Source organism: Contarinia nasturtii, unplaced genomic scaffold (genome assembly GCF_009176525.2).
Source record: "Contarinia nasturtii isolate CC-2019 unplaced genomic scaffold, AAFC_CNas_1.1 Cnas_scaffold_1371, whole genome shotgun sequence".
Lineage (NCBI taxonomy): Eukaryota > Metazoa > Arthropoda > Insecta > Diptera > Cecidomyiidae > Contarinia > Contarinia nasturtii.
This window is the reverse complement of record NW_022198708.1, coordinates 1,420,086-1,443,172: the sequence shown is the minus strand read 5'-3', so window position 1 is coordinate 1,443,172 and position 23,087 is coordinate 1,420,086. Positions and strand designations below refer to the sequence as shown.

Sequence of the window (23,087 nt, the reverse complement as noted above, 5' to 3'; positions counted from 1 at the left end):
AGATAAAAATTCTTTTTTAAGCCAAAATACCAAAACAATGACAAATGTCGAATGTCGTAATGATCTTTCATAGTATTTGTATTATTATATGCAGCGAAAGAAAACCCAAAATACACACACAACCATTCTGACATTTCATTCGTCTACGTATTGAACATCAATGGATGAGTGGCCATTGTGTGTATGTGAGTTGGTGCGAGTGTATGCGTGCAGACATGAGTATTGACAATAATCCTCTGTTAGCTGAACGGTGCTTTATACTTGCTTTGGTTGGCAAATTTATTTGTGATTTTAACACGGAGTCGATGATTTTGTTTACAAACTAAATTGCTGTCAATTTATGTTAAAATGTTGATTTTTATTCAATCATTTTGTCGTTAAATGTATTTGTCAATTGCGAAAAAAAACAGTAAATAAGGAATGAATACATGAAATGAGTGCACCGTTGTGAATCGTTGAAAATTGCGGTAAAATTCAAACTGTAAACCATGTTTAAGAGAAAAAATTGATTTTTCCCAGGCGCTTTTCACATTGAAGGATAACACGCACGCACACAAAGTGTATATAAATAGTAAAGCCAAACAGGCATTTCAGTATAGTAACAACTGGCAGTACATGCAGTTAGAACATTCCGTAGTTCAGAATAATACGAAAGTAAACAAATTCCGTATCTCTGTCTCTCTTCCTGTTTCTCAAAAAAAAATTTGATGACAAATGTGATAAATATAAGGTGAATAAGTAAATAAGTGTGGCAAAATAAAAAAAAATCATAATTTTTGCAATTTCTAATATTCATGTGAGAATATTATCAACAAAAACAACAACAAACAACAAACGGATTTATGATGTCGGATTTACAACTAACTGAAAATATGTATCCACCGGGATGGGATGTAAAATATGATACAAAAACGGGAAAGTGGTAAGTTAATTATTGAATCGTCGTTTGCAATAATCTTATTTCCATTTTGGTTGAAACGTGTAACTCGATATCCATTTACGTTCACATTAAATTAGAATTACATGTCAATGATTTTTGCAACGTAATTCAAATGTACAATTGTACATAACTTGCTTCACCAAAATGGCCGTAAACAAATGCCCAAGTAATAAATATTTTGCAACGAAAGAAAAATGAAATCAACGAGCAAAAATGTGTATATTGTGCCGTGTGTTTTTCGGAATATTTTTACGCATAACTTGCTGGATGCTCTATATCGTCATTGTAATGTATCACGCAGCATTGTATGGTTGTTGTTTTTTTAACGACAACTACTTATGTAAATTGTGGACCATTTTCTATAACTATGCACATTATATTCCATTTTCGAAATTTACGAAAACTGTCAATGGATCGGTAATATTTTCAATTGCTTGTTTCTGATTTGATATAAATAGTAATGTGTTTTTTCTCACCTCACACACGTATTATGAATGGTGTCTTGAATTTTCCGAATGGAATTCGTTTAACTTTGGCCAATTTTCACATAATTGAATTAAACATGTTTGAATGCAACCATATTTTTTTTACCAACGCTACTCACATACGCACGCACATACAAATGAAGCCACCGTGGAAAAACATCAAAGAAATAAATCGCATCATCACAGCCCATCATCATTTTTGCACAGGGGTTGTTTTATAACGTCAATGACTCTGTTGCATAAGAAGTGGCGCTTTAATTCAATGATGATATTCATGATAAACGATTCGTATAACAATGATGAACACTTTCTTTTCTATTTACTGGGTCAACGATGCACCGTTACAACAATAATTATAAACCTCCAGAAACACTTTAACAACAAGAAGAGACACACAGAGAGAAAGAGATAGAGCAAAAAAAAAGTTATTCAAAATGTGCTGCATTCGCCTCTCCTTATTTTCCTCACTTTCGAATTTCTCTTTGCTGCACTGCACACTTTTCCTGTATGCAATGTACATATTTAAAAGTGTATGTGTGTTTTGATGGGCTGGTGTCGGCTTTCGGAGATTGTGTGCAATGCAGTGCAGTAAATTGCATCGCATCACAATGTGAACGTGCTTTGCCAATGTTGAGTTTGCGTTAAGAGTTGCTGTGATGTGTGCAATGATATTTGGTTGTTAAATCAAGGACATAATTAATTCGTCATCTGTGCTTGCTACTGCAGTATCAGTATCATCGACCGCGACACTGTTTGAATCTAATAGGCATCAACAGAAGAGGAATATACCAGTTTTATTGAATACGAAATTTTCGATAGTGCTTGTCATTTGCAATATCGTTTAATAAAAATCAAGGGCTACAAATCGGGTGGTATGATATTGTGTGTTTTTTTAGCTCTCTTCTGTGGTGGTTTTTTTCGCTCGTCTTTTGCATTACATTTTCACTCGCTCTCTTCGTACATTGAGGGAGCTTGTTAAACGTTGACAACAATTGATGCTCTGCGGGCATGTTCACTTGAATCAGTCTTTTGTTTAACTGAAGTTGTGCTCTTTTTTTTCGTGTATTTCTTCTTTCAGCTACTACATCAATTACTTGACAAAAGCCATGCAACTTGAAGATCCTCGCATTCGATATCGTCAACTGCAAAATGAGCATGCATCAACCGAATCAATACCCATGCAAACAAGCTCACAGGTAATCAAAATATTTTACATTTTATGGTTTGCATTGTTTTTCTTGTTGTGATTATTGTTCAAATATTCAATTTTTATATTAATGCGTTCAATTTGATTATGACTTTAAAGCACTCTTGTATTATTGACCATGACCCTTCAGAACGAAACACGAATATCGTGTGCGTCACCAACGTATTTCGCTTACGTACCGTATCCATTATACCATCAATTTAGCTAATTGTTTTTGAACATGAACGTGATTTGTCAACTAGATCTCTGTAAGGTTTTTTTTTTGTAGTTCACAAACACAAACAATTGTTTGGTTCATTTTGATTTTATTATTACGACATTGTTTCATATCGATTGTTTAAGTGTTTATCGCACAGGTATACAATAGAATTTAAAAAAAAACTCAGAAAAGCAATAGATGTGTAGGCAATATTTTGAGAACTTTGACAATCGAGTACTGTGAAAAGTTTTAAGAAAAGTTTGGATAGTTTCCGAAATTGAGTTAAACAACCCGAGAAACACCTTTATCATAAAATTATGTCGATTATCATGGTAATGGAAGAATCAATCTTTCTTTTCAACAAATTAATCTTGTTTAACTGACCTGTATAATAACTTCCATAAGTTCATTCACAAGTTAGAGATGCTGTTTCAATCTTTGCAGAATCATTCGAATGATTTGCACAATCATTTTTTTATCATATATACAAGAAAAGGTGGCCCTTTTTAATCAAATGCTGATGACTTACGGTCTATAAAAATGACTTTTGATTTAATCTAAGCATCATTTCAAACAATATTACACAGCTCCACAGAATTTTGTATCTTTTTGATACTTAACACCTACCAAAAATGTAGCAAACGACTATATGTAGGAAAATTCCCGATTGCATGTTTATTAAGAATGAATTTTTTTTATCGTGGATACAAACAGTATTAATCATTCAAAGATTCCAAGAAAGAAAATTGTTAATTTCCGCTTGGTCATTCAACAAATTAAATTCAGTAGCGCGAATATTGTTTAGTTTGTAGACGAAGTGAAACACAATGGTTCCAAAATACGACTGAGTCACTTTATTGAATGAACGAGCATTAGAATGAATGAATGGGTGCATTATAATAATATCTAATGTGTAGTATAATAATTAATCCATGTTGTCGCATGGACATCACAATGTATGTGATATCCATGTGGCACCCATATGAGTATGCTAGGTGGATTGCTCATCTCAGCTATAGAGATCCGTTCCGGATATAAGTTCAAATCAAATTAGCTCATTGAAATCCGAGCATGATAGCATGTATAAAACATTCTAATTCGAATTAATTAATGGTGAAGTCACCTTTCCAAAACTAGTTTAAAAAGCAATTATCGATGTCTTTTTCTTGTTTTGAAAAAATATTTAATTTTACGATGTCCAACTGATTTTGTTGAAGATTTAAAAAAAATACTCGATTTTCAAGTCTAGTGTTGTCAAGTTATTGTTAGTAATCGAATTATATTATTGTAAATGTTATACAAAATAATGGAAATTAAGGAAATTATAATAATAAGAAATATTGAATAATCTCTATTTGCCATTACGAATTTAGTTCATTAATTATTCATTCATTTAAGATTATTTATGTGTGTGAACAAACCCAACTTTCTTACTTTCTAAATAGCATGGATCCCCATATCATGTATATCAGATATATCCCATTAATAATCATCCACCTGCGGTTCAAGCATTTCAAGCACCGAACACAGCGTCACTGTACAATGTATCAACCAGTCCGTTATTAACAAATAAATTACAAAAAATGGTAAGCTATCAATCGACACAGCACTCACACGAATTTATCTATAGTTGTAATCTGTTTGTGTATCGTTTTTTTGTTCTTATTATTTTCTTGTGTTGATTTTTTTGTTGCAATACTATTGGCGTTTATATATCCATTAAATTCTGTTATAATTTGCAAATACCCGGCGCACAATGTAGAAGAATCTGTGTATATCGGTCAGGCACAATCAAATCCATTAAAGCGTGACATTCATTTCTACATACGAACAGAATGATATGCTTTACAAAATCAATAATCATCAAAACAATAAAATTAAATTAATTAAAGCTTGACGATTCATCTTAACGGTCCGATGCACAAATTCAACTTTGTGTACAAACAAAAAATGACTTTGATTAATAGAAATGCAAATTTAAATTGATGAGTTGATTAATATGAGTTTGGTGTAATGGTTTAGGAAATGTCGCCAATCATGCGAATGGGCAGTCCCAGCATATCAAGAATTCAGCATTTTGATAAAACCAGTCAAAATGGCAGCACCTGTGGAAATTATCAAGAAACATCATTTATAACACAAGCTGATACCGATGCGGCTGTTGCCAAAATCAACACAATGTTTCCAACGGCGAGTGATGCCCATATTCGGCTCTTGCTAAAAAAGTGAGTAGACTATTTTTGTGCACAAAATCTCTGTAATCTATTTCAATATAGATAATGAAGCATCTGTGTGACTGTGTCTATATAAATATATAAATATTATCGATTAAATGCAAAGTGTATACATTGATTACGGTGGATTTGAGGGAGATATATAAATAAATAATAATAATTCACATTTCAAACTCATTCGACTGAATCAATTATACATTGACTAATGGCTAAATATACACGTGTTGTTCGCAAATGCTTTTAACCAAAACAAAAATGATATTTCTTTAGTTTCTTTTTCATTTTTTTTTAAATGCTACAACGACAAGATTTATTTTTCAAATCCATTGAAATATGTGACATTCAAAATGAACTGCTCTTTTGGATGGAAGTTAAATCTTGATGTTGTATATAAATATATACTAAAAAAAAAAATTCTTTTTAACACTACACACAACCAAAAACACAAACACGAATCACTAAACACTAACACACTATGTATACATCTGTTTTTTCTTAATGCTGCCGCTTTAAACACTAAATACTAAATAAATCACATTCACCGCTCTAAACTAACAAAATCGAATTCAAACCGAACCAAAAAAAAAAAACCAAAATACTGTAAATATTAAAAGATATTACAATCGTGAAGCTGTAGTTATATCTGCTTTACAAGTGGAAAAGCATCCTTTAACGACGCCTGGCCCATATTCAACGCCACCATTGCCACGGCATCCGTTAAGTAAAAAACATTCATTGATTACAATGACTCCGCCGATGAGTCGTTTTGAGCCGCCAACATCTCGAACGGCAAGTCCGATTCCAGCTCGACCAGCAAGTAGCTGTGCAAGTGCCAGCTACGGTTCGCCACGTGTTGGAGAGGGATTTCGATGTTCGCCCAAACCACATTCATCACCAAAGATGAAGCTTAGGTGAAATGTCATACTCCACTATGGAGAATAAACACTATCTTCACCATTAAATTTGACTTTTTTTTTTAATTGCTTTGTTTCTTCCAATACGCTTTCCGTTTATTGTCCCGTTCGCTCTTCTTTTGTTTGGCCAATGTCATCATTTCGCTTCATTTTAAGAACTTTTAATTCATTTGTAATAAATGCATGAGCTCATTTCTATTATTGTCCATATCATTTAATATTAACGCTTTTTATATATTTATTTACAAAAAAAAAACCAATTTCAATATTATAATTCGTTCTCTCCGATTAAGGAATACAAACTATTGTACAACATTTTAGTAATATCAATGATTTCCCCTTGCAGATATCTAAAGAGTATTTATCCAAAAGCCGAAGAAATGCTATTGCTTGATATATTGGCAAATGCTGACAATAATGTGCAAAAGGCGTCCGAAAAATTGTCGTCAATGGGATATGAAAAACGTGATACAACTACACCAAAGCCAACAAATCGTGCACGTGAAGAACAAATTCTAAAGGAGAAAATCGAAAGGGAAAACACACCACCACCACAGCCAAGATTGAAATCAAATGAAGAGAAACAAAAAAGTGTGTACAATTTTACTCTCTCTCTCTCTATTTCTATCTGTCGTTCGCTTCCCTTTTCTACTTCAATTTAATTGAAATTCTTTGAATTTCAGTAAAAAATCAACTGAAAGGCCGATACAAGGATGTGGCCGGACGAATAATTACAATGGCACTGGAAAGTGTTGATTATTCAGAGGAAAAAGCATGCAAAATATTGGAAATTGTAATGCAAGACGATAAAGGAACCAAAGATGAAATAAAACATGAGGTCAAGGAAGAGGCTTCAGTTGAAAATGAAACAGCTCCAACGTGTGCTGGCCCAGCAATTGTTCAGGCAGACGCTACTCCAGATGTTGTGGATCATGAAGAAAGGTAAGGGATTTTTTGTACCAATTATCTTTTGGACTAAGCACACAAGCAAAAAAAGAAGAAAACAAATCACAAAATCATCATTGCTAATACAAAACGCCTTGAAACGCCCACTAACAAAATCAACTTCCATTTATTCCATCGTTGAGGAATGTCGGTAAACCAATAATGTGCACACATACACACATCATAAATGAAATACTCAACAATTTCGACACATATAGGAAATATCCATAATTTCCTCAATGATGGAAAAATAGACAAGGAAATAATAATACTAATAACACTAATCGAAAGGATAGAACACCCCATGGGAATTGACGTTGTGGCTATACAACATAAATAAGTCTTCATAAATTCAATTTGCTTTGGCTATCATATCACATTCTAATCGTTTGATTAATCTTTACCGCAAATTGCCGCTAGTTATTTTTTTTTTTTTTTTTGAAACTGTTTATTGCTATCAATCAATTTAATTCCAATAAAACAATTTGAGCAATTATTGTAATATATGAGAGATAGAGAAGCAAAAAAAGCGGGGAAAATTGTCATTGAGATAAATCTGTCCGATAATAAAAAACCCAACTACTTTATTTGCTTCCCTCCGGACATTGCTTGATGTTTAATGATATATTTGATGGTCGAACAAACGGGCACATTCAAAAGCGATTTTGTATATATACCATTTCATTTTCTCATTCACATTGCATTATTATTATTTTGTACATACGAAATATGCAGCCGCAGTGAAAGCACAACTTTATCCACCGCAATTCCAAAAGACGATACCAAAAGCACTTTAGCACAAGATGATGAAAATAATTCCGATAAATGCGTTAAAGTAAAATGTACGCCGAAATCATCGCCGGAATCATTATCATCACCATCCGACATTGCAATCACACCAACCAATGCCAATGCCAAGATGTATCGCAGTCGCTTTAAGACTAAATCAGATCATGCAAAGTATGAAAACAAAATGCTTTTTTTCCGTTTTTTTAGTGTTCATAGCGTTATTTTGAGCTTTTATTTATTGTTTAAACGTAATTCATTTATGGTAGAATTTTGTGAAATATTTTATAAGTTCAATAAAAAAAAAATGTGTTCACTATTTTTTTTTCTTTCAGTAAATTGAATTTTGTTTAGTTTTTTCCATAAAATAATGGCTTTTGATTCATAAAAAATCATAAATTGATGGAAATCATGCTTTTCACATGTTGCTTATAATGTTTTCCATTTTTGATTGTACGTGTATAGCATTTAATTTAGCAATTTTAAATCAATTTGATTCAAGCAGCAAACATTCTTTTTCACAAAACTGATAGAGTGTTCTAGAATCGATTCTTATTGTATTTTGTATTGTTTTGATTGAAAAACTATTGCTAGAAACATTCATTAAATTATTTAACACCAAACAGGCCAGCAATTTCGGGTGACAGTATAATCAATAACGAATTGGACAATAAATCGGTGTACAAATCTCCATGGAATAACAATAAACTGTCAATCGGTCCAAATGCAATTTCAGCCAAAGGGCCAAACGAAGATTTACTACTGTAAGTATAGAGAAGCTATAAGTGTGCAACTCGTTTGTTCATTCATTGTAATATTCGAATTTTTTTTTTTTGTTGTTCACAGGGCTGATTATATCGCCTGGAATGGAGCCAATTCCGACTTGTGCAAAGGAAATCGTAGTTGTCTTGCCAAAGGTTCCGATCCAACAATGCGCTCGACCCGATTGATTCAAGCACAAGGATCAAAGAGTGAACTGTGCAAAGGGCCAAATACAACGTTGGCCAAAGGCAGCATATATGCTCAAATTTATGCCCAACCAATTGCAAATGTGAAATGCAATTAAAATATACGCAGTCGCCATAAATACCAAAATGAAATAAAATTTATTTCAAACACAACTTTCGAACATTTCCATCAAATGGCCGATTACATTCCAAAAAAAATAATTGTGATGTTGATGTGTTATAGTATGAAAATAACATTTAAAACAGTATAGCCAAATTTCTAGTTAATAAAACAAAAACACACAGAAATAATAACATTGAGGGATAAAAACATGTCAGAACTAATTTAGTTGTGTTTATAAACAACAAACAAAACAAAAAATTCAAAATTTTAATAGATATTTGACATGAATTCTACAGAGTTTGAAACAAAAAAGTTAAGACATTTTTTTAGTGTGAATTCAATTTTTGATGTTAAATCAATGTTCGTTTTGGAAAATGTTGCCAATCAAAATCGCATGAGCACGCATCAACGTCCTTTTATTGGTCAAAATGAAAGAGAAGAAATGTGATGCAAATGTTAAATGCAAGCGACACATACAAAACCCTAAATAAATTTCCGAGCCATTTTTTTGCTCGTAACAGGAAGCAAAGTGACTACGAAAAATTTACAAAAAAAAAAATTGTACCATTTATTTTATAAGCAACTTCATTTTGAGTATATCGTTCTATAGAAAAATGATGTCCAACCAAATTGGACGAATTCTTATGAAAAGTGAATGATTTTTGATGAATTCGCATTGCCATCTTTTACGTTTAAAATGTTGGACGTCATTTAAAATAGAATGGTTAAAATTCCATCCAAAAACACAAAACCACAAAATGTCATTTATTTCTTCGTTTTCTCTATCGTAAAGTCAGTTTTTATTGCCCGCCAATTTATTTCACGTATTAGTTTTTAGTGGTTGGTCGGGCCACATCTGTCATCATTAAATAAAAAAAAAACAAACCTTAATTACATATTTCTTCTGTATTTTTTGCTGTAGATGGTATCTTCTTTGATGCTGAAATGAAAATCAAATAAGTTTTGTGAATAGACAAAATAAACTAAATAAAAAAACAATGACCGCCTAATGTGTTTGTTCTGTTTGCCACTTCGTATGAAGGTTTTTTTTTATTATTTGAGTTTTCCAACAAAACACATAATGTTTCGAATTTGTTTTAAGAAATTTCTTTTTTGTTGTTTTCTTTTTTTTCAATTGTCAATAAATAAATAGTAAATAGTACTATAAAACGTCTATTAATGTCATTTTTTTCTCATATTTTTTTAAATTTTTCGATTAAATTGTTTTTTGCCTTGTGATATTTTCATTTTTGTTGCATAGCAATAACATTTACATGTGGTTTTTTTTTCTTAATTTTTTTATAAATTTCAAAAATATTGATTTATTTTTTAAATAATCGAGAAAAAAAAAACTTGTTACGTGAAAAATATTATCAACAATAGAGCATATGAAAATGATTGATACAAAATAAAAATGAGACATGCGATTGTATTTGTGTGTTTGTTTTATGTAGTTTATGTACATACACCATGCATATGAAGAAAATTTGTTTAGTGATTAAATTGGCTTTGATTGCGATGCGAACATAGTGTTTGATGAATAAATGAGGATGATATCTTTTTACTTTGTTCTACATTTTTAGTGACTCGTCTAGTTTTTTTTGTTTGTCAAAATTGTGCAACGCTGAGCTGCATCTGATGAATGTAAAAGAATGATCAAAGCTCGTTTTTTTAATTAAAAAATCCTTTCTCACATTTCTCACATTCCGACGCTTTGTTGTTTCTTTAATTTCATTGTCTTTCGTTTGTTTGTTTTTTCTTGTCTGAAAAGCGCAACATTTCACATTCGTACTCTGTTGAAATGAACTGTGGCTGAATGTATTCATCAATTTACGATGAATAACTTTTTAACCGACGTATCATTGCGCGAATGCTATGGAAAACATCGATATTTTTATTATTATTATTATTAATGGATGAAATTACAAATAAAGAAAATGTGATAACACTTACTCTTCGGAAGTCCTTGACGATTCTCTGGATGTTGAGTTTAAATATTTTTCCAACTCTTCAATGATGCCCAACTCTTGTAATCGTGACAATCTTTGCTGTGTATTTAAATCACTTTTCTCAATCAAATTTTTTATTGCGAACATTGCACCTTCTTGAAGTTTCACATCTTTGTGATTCTGAAATGAAAATTCGTATTATTTATGTTCGACAAAACGTTCAATGAAAAATCACTTACTATAAAATCGAATAATTTTCTCAAAATACGTTCATTTTCCATGACATAATCAGTGATACCAGCGCCGGCAGCTATATTCCCTATAATACACAAGGCCTGCTCTTTGATTTCTGGAGTATGCGGCGATTCTAATACGGTAATAATCTAAATGGATAAATGATTTGATGGTCATCAAATGATTTAAAATAAAATCAAAAAACTTCAATGGCACCTTGAGGGTAAAAGATTTAAATTCACATACCATATGCATCAATTGATCCGAATGACCCGACATGATATTGTCAATGTCCGTTGATTTACTCATTAGATTCCGTAATAGTCCAAGTGTTTTCATAATAACATTTGTATCTGAATCGTTTAGTAATTGAAATATCCTATCAGTGCCGAGTGTGCCGATAATTTTGGTTTTAATGTGCTCTTCGGTTTGAAAGGTCATGTTCATTAGAGCCCAAACACCATTCAATCGTAGCGCCAATTCGGAATTTTGTGTGAGTTGACATAATAATTCAATAGCACCTAATTCAACCATTGGTTCTTTGGCCGGCGAGAATTCTAATAATAAATTACATATGGTTGATGTTACAACGGTCAATAGTTCCTTCGATGGCGAACCCGATGATAATGCCATTAATGGTCTCCAAACTAAATGGTCCTGAAATGTTGTTCGCAATTGTTGCACCGAACGTGATAATGAGTGCAAGCAACGAACCGCCGCCAATCGAACATCGGCACATGGATCACCAAGACCGGCCAATACTTCTTCCATAATGCCATCTTTTTCGATGATACGCTTTCGAATTTCCTCATCATTAGCTCCCAATGATGCAAAGCATCGAAATGCACCTTGTCGCGGTGCTGGATTTGAGCATTGTAATAGATTGCTTAATGAATTTATTAAATGATTGCTTATTGCAGCGAGTCGTTGTAGTTCTGAATCAATTTCAGCTAGATATGCCAATGTTTCAGCAGCCGTTGCTCGAATATTCTCCTCAAATTCTTCTGTACAGAGCCGAGCCAAACACGGTAACGTCTTGTAAACGATTCGCGAATCGGTCGAACTCAATGAACCCGAACGATGTATATAGGTTAAACAGCGTGCTGCTGCTATTTGAATTTCGGGAATCCTCGCTCTTGATGTTAATGTACTTAAAATATCTGGAATTGATCTCTCTTCATGGCTGTCAAGCGGGTAAAATAAAAATAATTAATTGCTAGTCGTCCACCGATACATTGAAAAATGGTTCTATTCAGTTTTACTCACTTTGCTACGCACACAATATCCGAAACATATTTATTTGTAAAGCACATTGCCGCCAAACATTTGAGTGCAGGTATTTGCAGTATTGTATATCGTGTTGTTATCAAACGAGCTAATAATGGAATTGCACCTGCCTTACACAGCATCTTTTGATCAATCGAATTATGACAAATTGGCACCAAAATATTTGCCACACATGCCTGACACTGAATTGTATTTTCCGGCGATGCCAAACCTGCTTGAAAGTCCAACAACACCGAACATTTTCAATGTGTTTTCATTTTTATTTTTTTAACAATAATGTCCAACTTACCAATTAGATAGCTCAATGTTGATGTTGTATTAATGATTTCTTTGGGCGCAAATGGATGCTCATAAATCGATCGTACTACACATAGGCAAATCTCAATGAGATGCTTATCAGTGGCTGGATTTGTGATAATTTTGAGTAGAACTTGTATAAGGCCATCTTCAATTAGGGATCTCACATTTTCATCGGAACCCTTCGACAGTGAACCTGTTAAAAGATGATTTAAATCATAGAAAATTGGAGCCAAAATCAATACGTACATGTCGTACATAGACATAAACTAAATTCGTCTATTATTAATGCTTACCCAAAACAATTGCTGCATCATACCGTATTGGTAGTGGTGTGTTATCTTGTGATAATAAAAACATCAGTCGCGGTACAATTCCTTGTGTGATGACTATTGTTTTCTGTTTATCGCTGCCGATGACAACATTTTTTAGATATATTAACGAATCTTGAACATTACTGCTGTCATCGTCACTGTATAAATCGTTAATATATGATTGTGAGCTGTCAACATCCTAAAACGCATTTGTGCCAAAAAAAAGAAGAGAAAGACAGAGAGACACATATTTAGATTGATCTCTTTGAAAAGCAAAAGAAAATAAATTGAGTGTGTTTGATGACACCGTGGTGACGGCAACAGCAATCACATTATATAACATTTCCAATTATTTTAGAAGAAAGAAAAATTGCATGGGATCATTCACTGCATCGTTAGAGACGTAGTTTTCATCATCTTTGAATAAAAATTTGAGCGCGGATCTTGTTTACACCATTTTGCACCAAAATACACTGAATAAAGGAATAGTTTTTATGTTTGTTACGAAAACGTTTCTTTTTTCGTCGTCGTTGCTCTGTTCGTTTCATTTGAGAGAGAAAAAAAAAGATGCAATCCACTTTGTATACATTGATGATGATGGGAATGACGGCTAAATCGCATTAAAGTGAGGTTACCAAACCACTAACCAAAAATAGTAGTGGTAAAAAAAATTAAAACACATCACAAATTCCGAGCGAATAATAATTTTCACTTTTAAACAATCACATTACCATAAAACACGTAAATGGTTCCATAATCAATGTCTAATTCTTGGTTCCTGCGTTTTATTCTAATTCTAATTTTTTGCGGCAGCAAAAAAATCGGATTTAGATGTTATTTATCTGTATGAAGTACGTGTATATAAATAACAATCTATAGCGGCGCTCAGAAAATCTCCACATACGTCGAACCTTCAAAAATGCATTGTGTACATCGGGCGTGCTCTTTCGAGTACATCGTTTCGTCTCTTTCCCTCATGAGCGTCATAAAACTTCAATTTTGAGCATTTTTTTCTTTTTGGGTCACATCATTGTTGACGCTGTCAGTAGCGTCTAAAAATATTCGGTATCAATTGTTGTTGTTTGATAATTGTGAAATTTACAACAAGTAAAAAGAAATTTTTGCAATTCTACATACATCTTTCTTCATTTGAAGTACGTAGACAATACTTTCAAAGTGGCCTACGTGATTTTTAATTGCTTGTCCATCAGTCCATTTATCGAAAATGCACACCAGCTATCGCTAGATGTCACCACAATATTTATTCAAACCACTTACACTTACCTTATCCCGAATCGGTTGTTCTGACAAATGGCTGGAAAACTGGAACTACAATTTTAATGCAGTTTTTTGAAAGAATACACAGTCTTGTTCATTGTTTTGTTTTATTTCCAACCTAATGCGTAATCACTTTCACCAATAGTACATATATTATGGACATATTTGTAACATTTTACAAATTTACAGATGAAATTTGTTTTTCTTTTTAATTGCAACATACTTGTTAATGTTCTCAACTTTACTTGGATTTTTTAATTGAAATCGAAACTGTGAAAAAAGCGAAGCAATTCAATATAAGAAATTATCATCGAAATGTAATGTTCTTAATCAGAATTTTGTTTTCCTATGTATGTAATGCAAAACGGAATTTTTATGCAAGTTTATAAGTACGAATATTTTCAGAAATACTAAATCTTATTGAATGAATGTTTATTTTATTTGTGGACCGTTCGATTTGTGTATCTGCGTGTTTTAAGTTATTTCTTCTGTTAATTATATTGTACATAGATTGATTAATAATAATTTCTTATTACCTAGCGGAATCGATGTGTGGCAAGAACATTTGGATATGTATCGAGTAGCCTTTTTATTTCATGCATGGAAATCACAAAAAAATATTATACCATTATTTTCTCTTTGTCCCTCATTTTTGATAATTTTCAATTTATTTACAATAGCTAAAGACGTTTATAATCTCTCCTTCCATTCAAAATATATCTAATTAACAATCTAACAAAAAAAAAAAACATTTTTTAACGGATTTATTAAAGCGTTTAGTGATGTATTATTTTTACCTATGTCTATGTAAGTAATGTAAACATGTCCTTCGTTTCAATGTGCAGCTTGCTCACATTGATAAATTGATTTCATCAAAATATATTGTGCCTTTGAATTTGTTTGTTTCTTGTTGTTGTTTTTTTCTTCAAAAAATTTCGAAAGAAAATAAAAGAAAAAAAAAATATAACTCGAAAATAGATGAAATAAGAAGAAAAAAAAGTCCTCATTTCAAAATGTCATTTTAACCACAGCTTAATGTATTTACTTTGTGTTTGATTGGAAGAGAGGGAAAAAAAGAGAATTGATGCGATTTTTACTGTTGTGGTTTTGGTACTAAAACTTGTGAAATACCAGGAAATATTTCAGCTTGAATGGGTCCATATTCAATACGTTCACCATCGACCGTAAAATGTCCATGTGTACCGGTTGGTTCAATGCGAAATGCTGTCACCGGAATCATTTCAATGTATTGATTTGGTGTTGTTGGAATGTGTGTGCCCGAACTCATGCCAATAAGAAATTTAAAAATTTCCTGTCGCGATGCACCGGCTCGTATAACAAGCATCCATATAATACCATCGTTGAGCTGTGACAACGGTGCAAATTGACAATCCGATGCAATATGCGTTTGATAAGCGGCATGTACCATAATAAATTCACCCGTTTCAATTGTCCAATCGGCTGGTACTGGTGCGGTTAGTGCTGGAATTGCTGAGGCTGGTCCATACACTTGATTTGCATGCTTTGTGGTATCATCATTTGTTTCGCTGCCATATTCTGATATTTGATCGGCAACACTTTGATAAATACTTTCGGTTGTCGAATAATATGCACTTTTTCGTGAATTTGCCGAATGCCAACTATCCAAACGGGGACGCGCATGTAAAACAGTTGCATTATTATTGAAGGCATCGTTTGCTGCATTTGTTTCTAATGCAAGTATATCACCGAATGCTGAATCACATGCTTCACAATCACCCATGCCATGGCAATCAATACATTCCGTTAATCCAACATTGTAGCTCATGCTATGTTTCATTGTGGTCGAACGATTTGGTTTCCGTCGGTTTGCCATTGAAATTTTTCCATTTTCGGTTGAGTTCAAATTTTTCGCCGGCAAATATGATAATGTTCCATAGTATGTACGCAAATTAATCAAACGATGTACTGACCAAATGGCAAATCGTTGATAGCCAATCGAACGAAGACGTTCACTTTCAATATCAATGTCAGATATAAATCCCCAACCGACCGATAAAAATGAAAATAAAATCTATGCATAGAAATAGATGAGAAGTAACGAGACATCAGACAGAGAAAATGAGATACAACATAAATACATTTAAAATAATTGTAAAGAAAATATGATAATAAATTCGATGGATTTTATGATATTTTTAAGCCTTCAATAAAATATTTAGCAAAATTATTATTGTGGTTGTTGTTGTTGTTTTTTTTAGTAAAATCAAACATTGATTTAAGTACCTCTGATTTGGTTTCAACTCGGACTAAATCCATCGGCGCATTGTGACCTCTAACAACTGTTAAGGCAGCATTCAAAACGGGTTTCGGCTCGTATGGCTCACTGAAACGACACAACAAAATTCATTGACCTTGTTAAGTAAAGAGTTTTCTCCTGTGTCTCTTTTCTTTTTGTTTCTTTTTCGTCGACAAAATTCAAATCGAAAATTTACGGTCTTAAGTCAAAGAACCTATCTATATATGAAATGCAAATGTTCCATTTACAATGTAAACAAATAAAGTGCGAAAAAGGTGCCAAAATAATAATATACATTTATTTTCGCCCATTTTTTTGCGTTTGGAATTTCGCATTAATAAATGCCATCTTTTTATTTTCATTTGAAGACGGGGCATTTCATTCTCACAACAAAATTTTGAACTATATACAAGCGAATGCAAACAATCACCTCGAAGTAATCATGCAACGTGGTATGGAGCAGAAAAAGTGCAAAAAATTCCACCTTAATTCGAGAACGAAAAACACACACACAATACAAACAGTGCACAACTGTATTCGGTGTTTGTTTTTTTGTTAACTCGTTTCAATTGCACAAATAATAAACTAATGTGATTTTCGTCCGATAAATGCAGGTAATTTATTTAACTGTGGGATGTTAAGCATCTCTCTTTTTTTCGTGCAATGTGCTTTTTCTTTGTTCAGTGTTTATTCAGGGGCAATAACATTTTGATGAGGTCACCTTTGAATTACAAAGCCCAATTCGTGCACATTTTGCTTATCAAAAGTTCATTTTAATTGCGATTTCGACAAGAAACAGCAAAAAGAAGAGCAAGCGAAAGAGCGAGCGAGAGAGAGATGTGCTAAAAAAATAATTCAACTGCATTTGAATGTATGAGGTGAGCATTGCGAGTATATATATAGACAATATCTTGTGAAGGCTGTTCAATACGCTGATTATCTCTCTTTCACGTCAATTTTTCCTCTTTCTTAATGTCATGGCAATCAACTTAACATATTGAATGTTTATCGCATTTCTATTTATTTATCTTATTGTCAGAAATGAGATAAAATATAATTCAGCATCCAAATTTTCTCGATTCTTTCTCCAATCTTCATTTGGACACAGAATTCGAAGTCATTTGCATCAAGTTAAAAATTAAGCAGAAAAAAATAAACAAAACAACAAACAATTGATCCCCAGGTTTTTATCTCCGCGCTCTGCTGAATCCAAATAATTGGCGATGATTATATTTTGTGCGTCATCTCATGTACGACCAGTAAGTCGAGGTTTGTTGTATTTGTTGGAACACTTATCTTTTTTAGTACTTTCGACGGAATTTTTGTCGAAATTATAAGAAAACTTTTTTGATATTACAATGCTTCATATTCTTTGCGGAATTTTTTTTTTGTAAAATGTGTACATTTCATACCAATTTGAAAGCACTTTGTGCATTTACTTTGTTGTACGAATGGTTACATAAACAAAGTACAAAATATTTAATATAGAAGTCTTACATTCGAATCCAATGTTAAACATAGAAGTAGACAAAAATTTGCAATGTCCCTCGTCGTATGTGTATATGGTTATAATGATTGAGACGATGATAATGATAGTTTGGACAAACGGAATAATTGACCTTGACTACGAACATTTTTTTCAATGTTTTACTACTTTCGACATTTGCGTGAGCAAACAATAATAGTAATACCATTGGTTAAATCTTCCTTATTGACTCAAATGCAGACATGACAAAATGCAGGCGAACCAATGGGAAAGGCGCTTTTTCCAAAGTGCATATTCTATACTGAAACACTCAATACCGCGGGAATTAATTCAGTCAATAAGAAGTGGCATGAAAAACATATTCGAATCGAACAAGTTTCATTTTGATCTTATTGCGAACAAATTATTGAATATATTGTTAAAAAGTATTCGATGCCATTACATTCGTTCTTTGAAGATTGAAAATGAATTTTGTTGGCTTTTTACCACATACGATGAGAATGAGAGATTAAAAGCAAGAAAAATTAATACTGATTTGTGCCGGATACTAATCGATATTAATAATTTAATGTCTAAGATAAGTATGAATGAAATTTGATTTAAATTGCATTGGAAAACGTAATTAAAAATGGTTCGGAAATACCCATGCGTTGCAATACATTCATTTTGCATTTGACTGCATATGGAATTCGACGACAGTATAATAAACTTTGCCGCTTTTATCATTTTTGAAATAGCTTTTAATGTAGCAAATAATTAAGTTAATTTCCAGACTTTTTCACAAATACTCAACTAAATAAAAATAATTGAAAAAATTCACGAGAAGCAATGAAAATGTTCACATTTCATTTAAATTTTGTTTAAATGCTGCTTTTTTTTGTTCTGCGAAAACATTCGTTGAATTGTTTTTTTCCTTTCTTCTCCAAATAGTTTAGAGGTAAAAACAATGAATCTGTGTCTATTATCCGACAATTGATAAAATGAGTCAGCTGTTCATAAATCTTGCCGATGTGCATGTCATTAATGGTTTTTTTTAGTGTCTTTAAATTTGAAGTCGTGTTTGGAATACTTAGAAATGGATATAATAAAATTTTCTATGGCCATTCGTGTAAAACGTCAATTACATATACAGTTAACCCTGTCACCTTGTTTGAAGGAAAGAGCCACACACATATACTTGTGGAAAAAAAACCGCATCAACCGCGATCACTTTTAGTTTTTCTTGTTCGAAAAATGACAACGGCAGCATCGGTAACTACGACGTAGCTATACAGGTTTTTTTTGTGTTTGTTTGTTATTTTTTAAATGTTCAAAAACAAGATTTATTAAATTCGTACGAACTTTTAACGCAAAACTAGTTTTTACTCCATCTGTCTTGTCTACGTAACGTTTTTTTTTTTTTTAATTCGGTTGTTCCGTTTAAATTTCATATTAAAATAATAAACAAAAACCGATTAAGTAATTTTATACGCTTGATAAATAAAACATTAACATCGAATGAAACCACCGAGCGATTTAAATCTTATCAATTTCTACTGGATCTCCATAGTTCATTGAAAAAAAGAAAACAAAAACAAATCAATGAATGCCAATTCGGAAGTGTTTGTGCATGAAAATATCGCAAAATCGCTGTTAATGTTGTAAATCAAAACAAAACAGCAAATAAACAAACATGCGCACATTGATTGAACCGAATTTAGATTAATTTATCATGGGAAACTCTAATCTAACAGAATTTTTGTGAATTAATGCACCGGATAAAAATGATTGTAACATCAAATTGCGGTTGTATTATTGATGTGGGGTGGTGTTCAGTTTGCCTTGGACCGTGAATATGTGTCGCAATTTTAAAACAACATGTGAATTGAACGCGTAAGCAAACGCAAATCAAGCGTCGATCATTTATGAACAAAAGAAAAGTATGTTGGCATTTTGACTGAAATCGTGTTGCAACTAAATCAATTGCCATATACTCATTGAAACATAAAACATGCATTTTTCGCATCGCTCAAAAATTTCAATGCAACACATCGAATTTATTACACCAGCATGCATATTTCAATAACTTTTTAAAATTTTCATTTTTTTATGTATTGTATGTACTTTAGGCGCAAATGTACCGTTCTTATTTATTTCTTTTTATTGTTCAACAATCATCAATCGATATGAGCATTTGATAAAAGTCTAATACGCTTATTTTTCATTGTTTTCTCGCTATAAAAATTTCGCAAAAAGTTTTTCATAACACTGAAAATAAAATATGTAAACAGATGCAAAAAAAATACGGTTTTCTTTCTTCATGGTTGCGACACAAATATCGGTAATATGCTTACCAGTACACAGTATATACACAATGAAGACCGTGACTTTTTCGAAATTTTTGGTTCAGAGATCATTGTTTTTGTTCAGTAATTATTTGATTCGATTTGATGGTGTCCAAATACGATGCATTTATTCATTTTCGCGCTTAATCAACAGCAACGAAGGAAAGTGTAAAAAAATACAAGTGCACTGATAACGCAATCAGACATGTCAGACCACATGAGTTGCGTTTTATATGATTCAAAGTGTATAGCAATAAATATATGCAATAAAATTCAACGCACGCGATAATCAACAATAATAGAAATATATTAAGGTAATACCATAAATGGTATGTCTTACCTGTAGACATGGGCTATGGTTTTGGCCAAACCATTGCCAGAACCGCATGGGATGATGCCAATTGGAATTGTTTGTGTGGCACGTTCCCAATCGGGACGCTCAAAGAGACCGTTAATGACTTCATAGTAAATTCCATCGCCGCCAACGACAACAATTGATCTCCATGCATAGATGTCAGAGCGTCGTGCAAATTCGCGTGCATAGTTTGCATGTTTTGTGACTTGTAATTCGTATGGAACTTCAGCTTCAGTGAACACTGGTGCCACATATTTTTGGAATGTTTCACGTGCCTTTCCCGATCCGGATTTTGGATTTAGCAAAACAAGAACTTTGCGCATATCCTTCGGTACATATAATTGAAGCGGTGATGATGGCACCGGCACTGATTTTGCGGGCGGTGTTACATTCAATGGTGATATGGTTAGACGTTTTACTTGTGTTGGAAACTCAATTACATTCGGATCACGATGTATTAGATACTTGATTGCCGATCTCCATTTTTGTGCCTCTTCATTGTTTTGTTCATAATTATCAAATGAACGAAATCGTAATGTTATGGTAGTACGTTCGCGATGGCCATTTTTTTCCAAAATATACGCATAGATATAGAGATAAACACTGACATCTGACTCATCCAAATCAACAGAATTCTCTTCGACGACTTTTAATTCGGTTGGACCGGGAAGCGCAGCACATGTACAAGACGATGCATTTTTTCGTTTTCGTTTGCTGCGCAAACATCGACAACCAATTATATCTTGTAATAAAATTGTTTGCTCTTTAGCAGCGACATTTGTTTCTTTGCGCAGTGTTAATCCTTTTTCCGTTAATTTTACATAATAAACGGTGTTTTTCTTTGATGTCACATAAAATGTTTCCACCAATTGTATGCTGCTCATGGTTCGCATTTCCAAATTTTCAACATTCGTTTCGATTTGATGTAAACTCTGGTTTGCATCTTTGTGGCCTTGGTGTTGTGCATTCGCAACTTTAACTGAATCGTCCATGATTTAAATCATTCGCGTATCGCTATTTTTACGATTTTAAGCTTATCTTTGTGTCGAACTTTATGATCATCTATTTTAAATTCGTTTATGTAATCAGTGAGTGTGGTTGGTTTTGTGTTTCTTCGTTTGAAACTGAAAACGGTTGATGGTAGTAATAGAAATGTAACGCAAGCGACAGATAATAATCCAAAAGATTTTCGATTCGATTTTTGTCTTTTTTAGTTTTTCGTGTGTTAATGCCTTTTCCCTTGATCAATTCGACACCAAAAAAATACACACACACACAAAAATAAAAAAATAGAAATATAAACCAGTGGATCACAAATATATTCTGGCACTAGAGTGGCGCACGCGATAATTGATAACACAAGATACGCTTTGACAAAATGACGAACAATTAACGTTTTCGAAAATCAAAGTAGACAATAAACACAATTATGGAATGATTGATTTTACGGCAACGGAGATAAAATAAAATGACAACTCAAACTTGTTTTTATGTGTTAACCGAAGAAAATTCAACATCAATATAAGATCACAGCACGTTGGCAAATTTGATTGAACCGATACGATAAATGCAACTTTATAATTCACAGTTCGATCATCGGCAAGGAGTACAATAAATATAACGTATAACGACGATGTCGACGACAACAACAACAAACAATGTGTGTATAATAACTGTGCATTTGCACGTTGTGCTTTTTTTCTATTTCATTGATTTTCGCCGTTCTGCAAGTTATTCCTTCTAATGTGAACTATTCCAATGAGAAGTTTTGCAATAGCTGTCCAAGCGACGTATATTTCAACCGAATTACTTAATCTATATATTACTATACTTTGAGTTTTTAATTTCTTTTTTTTCTATTCGCATCTGAACTTATGTGATATGCTTTAAAATGGATACTATGGACTTCGAATTTATTTTTTATTTGTCTCAACTGTTTGGTTTCGTTTTTATTTTGTTTTTAATCATGTGTATGTGGTTTTTGTCGTGCGCTCTCTGTAGAACTCGTGGTATTTCTTTGAATTTGTACACTATATATATATGTTTTATTTTTGTTGGTTACGCACTCGTTTTGCCACCTGCACAGCGAAACACTGCAACTACAATCATCGACTGAACTGGAATTGATTTTGTGCTGTATATTATGGCGCGCACTGTGCTCAACTGTTTATTAGAGCTCAAGTTTATTTACGTTTGACTGACAGAAGAAGAACGAAAGAGATTGGCAAGTAGAAAAACTGCAAAACAGCGTCAACTACAAACGACAGCCACCGATTCCACTCTCGGCACGGTCACATGATGACAGGTTCATGTCTTCGTCACTGTTGTTATTTTTTGCCTTCTTTTAAATGAGAAAATGATATGTTCTTTTTGACATTTTCAATGAAATGTTTTCACTCAGACTAGGCATGCAATTGGCTTTGTTTTTGCATTTTTCATTCGAAATGGAATGACATTTTCGAAAATCGAATGACGAATTTTCCATATATAATCGGTTGATTCGG

At 32.8% G+C, this 23,087-nt stretch overlaps 3 protein-coding genes across 9 annotated transcripts; 1 reads left to right on the top strand and 2 right to left on the bottom strand.

Moving 5' to 3' along the window:
- The first annotated feature begins 312 nt into the window (after positions 1–312).
- Positions 313–9,791, top strand: LOC116345757. 5 transcript variants are annotated; one of them, XM_031775418.1, is made up of 10 exons: positions 313–922; positions 2,504–2,621; positions 4,277–4,417; positions 4,854–5,056; positions 5,680–5,976; positions 6,326–6,570; positions 6,663–6,921; positions 7,660–7,884; positions 8,337–8,474; positions 8,557–9,791. In XM_031775418.1, exons 1-10 carry the CDS (start codon positions 843–845, stop codon positions 8,774–8,776), a joined length of 1,926 nt encoding a protein of 641 aa, XP_031631278.1. In that variant the 5' UTR covers positions 313–842; the 3' UTR covers positions 8,777–9,791. The 5 variants fall into 5 exon arrangements, with proteins under 5 accessions (XP_031631278.1, XP_031631281.1, XP_031631280.1 ...); XM_031775420.1 differs by lacking the exon at positions 313–922 and adding an exon at positions 2,035–2,297; XM_031775421.1 differs by lacking the exon at positions 5,680–5,976.
- A 351-nt stretch (positions 9,792–10,142) lies between these two features.
- Positions 10,143–13,792, bottom strand: LOC116345652 (armadillo repeat-containing protein 8-like). Of its 2 annotated transcripts, none has more exons than XM_031775200.1 (8): positions 13,594–13,792; positions 12,845–13,061; positions 12,541–12,744; positions 12,231–12,465; positions 11,211–12,147; positions 10,970–11,113; positions 10,735–10,910; positions 10,143–10,654 (listed from the first exon to the last, which is right to left on the bottom strand). In XM_031775200.1, the coding sequence occupies exons 1-8, from the start codon at positions 13,615–13,617 to the stop codon at positions 10,612–10,614; spliced, it is 1,980 nt and encodes a 659-aa protein (XP_031631060.1). In that variant the 5' UTR covers positions 13,618–13,792; the 3' UTR covers positions 10,143–10,611. The 2 variants fall into 2 exon arrangements, with proteins under 2 accessions (XP_031631060.1, XP_031631061.1); XM_031775201.1 differs by having other exon boundaries at positions 12,231–12,462.
- Positions 13,793–14,233: 441 nt separating this feature from the next.
- Positions 14,234–22,930, bottom strand: LOC116345651 (sphingosine kinase 2-like). 2 transcript variants are annotated; one of them, XR_004201527.1, is made up of 4 exons: positions 20,569–22,930; positions 16,406–16,505; positions 14,938–16,193; positions 14,234–14,872 (listed from the first exon to the last, which is right to left on the bottom strand). XR_004201527.1 is itself a non-coding variant. In XM_031775199.1 (3 exons), the coding sequence occupies exons 1-3, from the start codon at positions 21,573–21,575 to the stop codon at positions 15,234–15,236; spliced, it is 2,067 nt and encodes a 688-aa protein (XP_031631059.1). In that variant the 5' UTR covers positions 21,576–22,930; the 3' UTR covers positions 14,234–15,233. The 2 variants fall into 2 exon arrangements, 1 of the variants encoding a protein (XP_031631059.1); XM_031775199.1 differs by having other exon boundaries at positions 14,234–16,193.
- Positions 22,931–23,087: the final 157 nt, after the last annotated feature.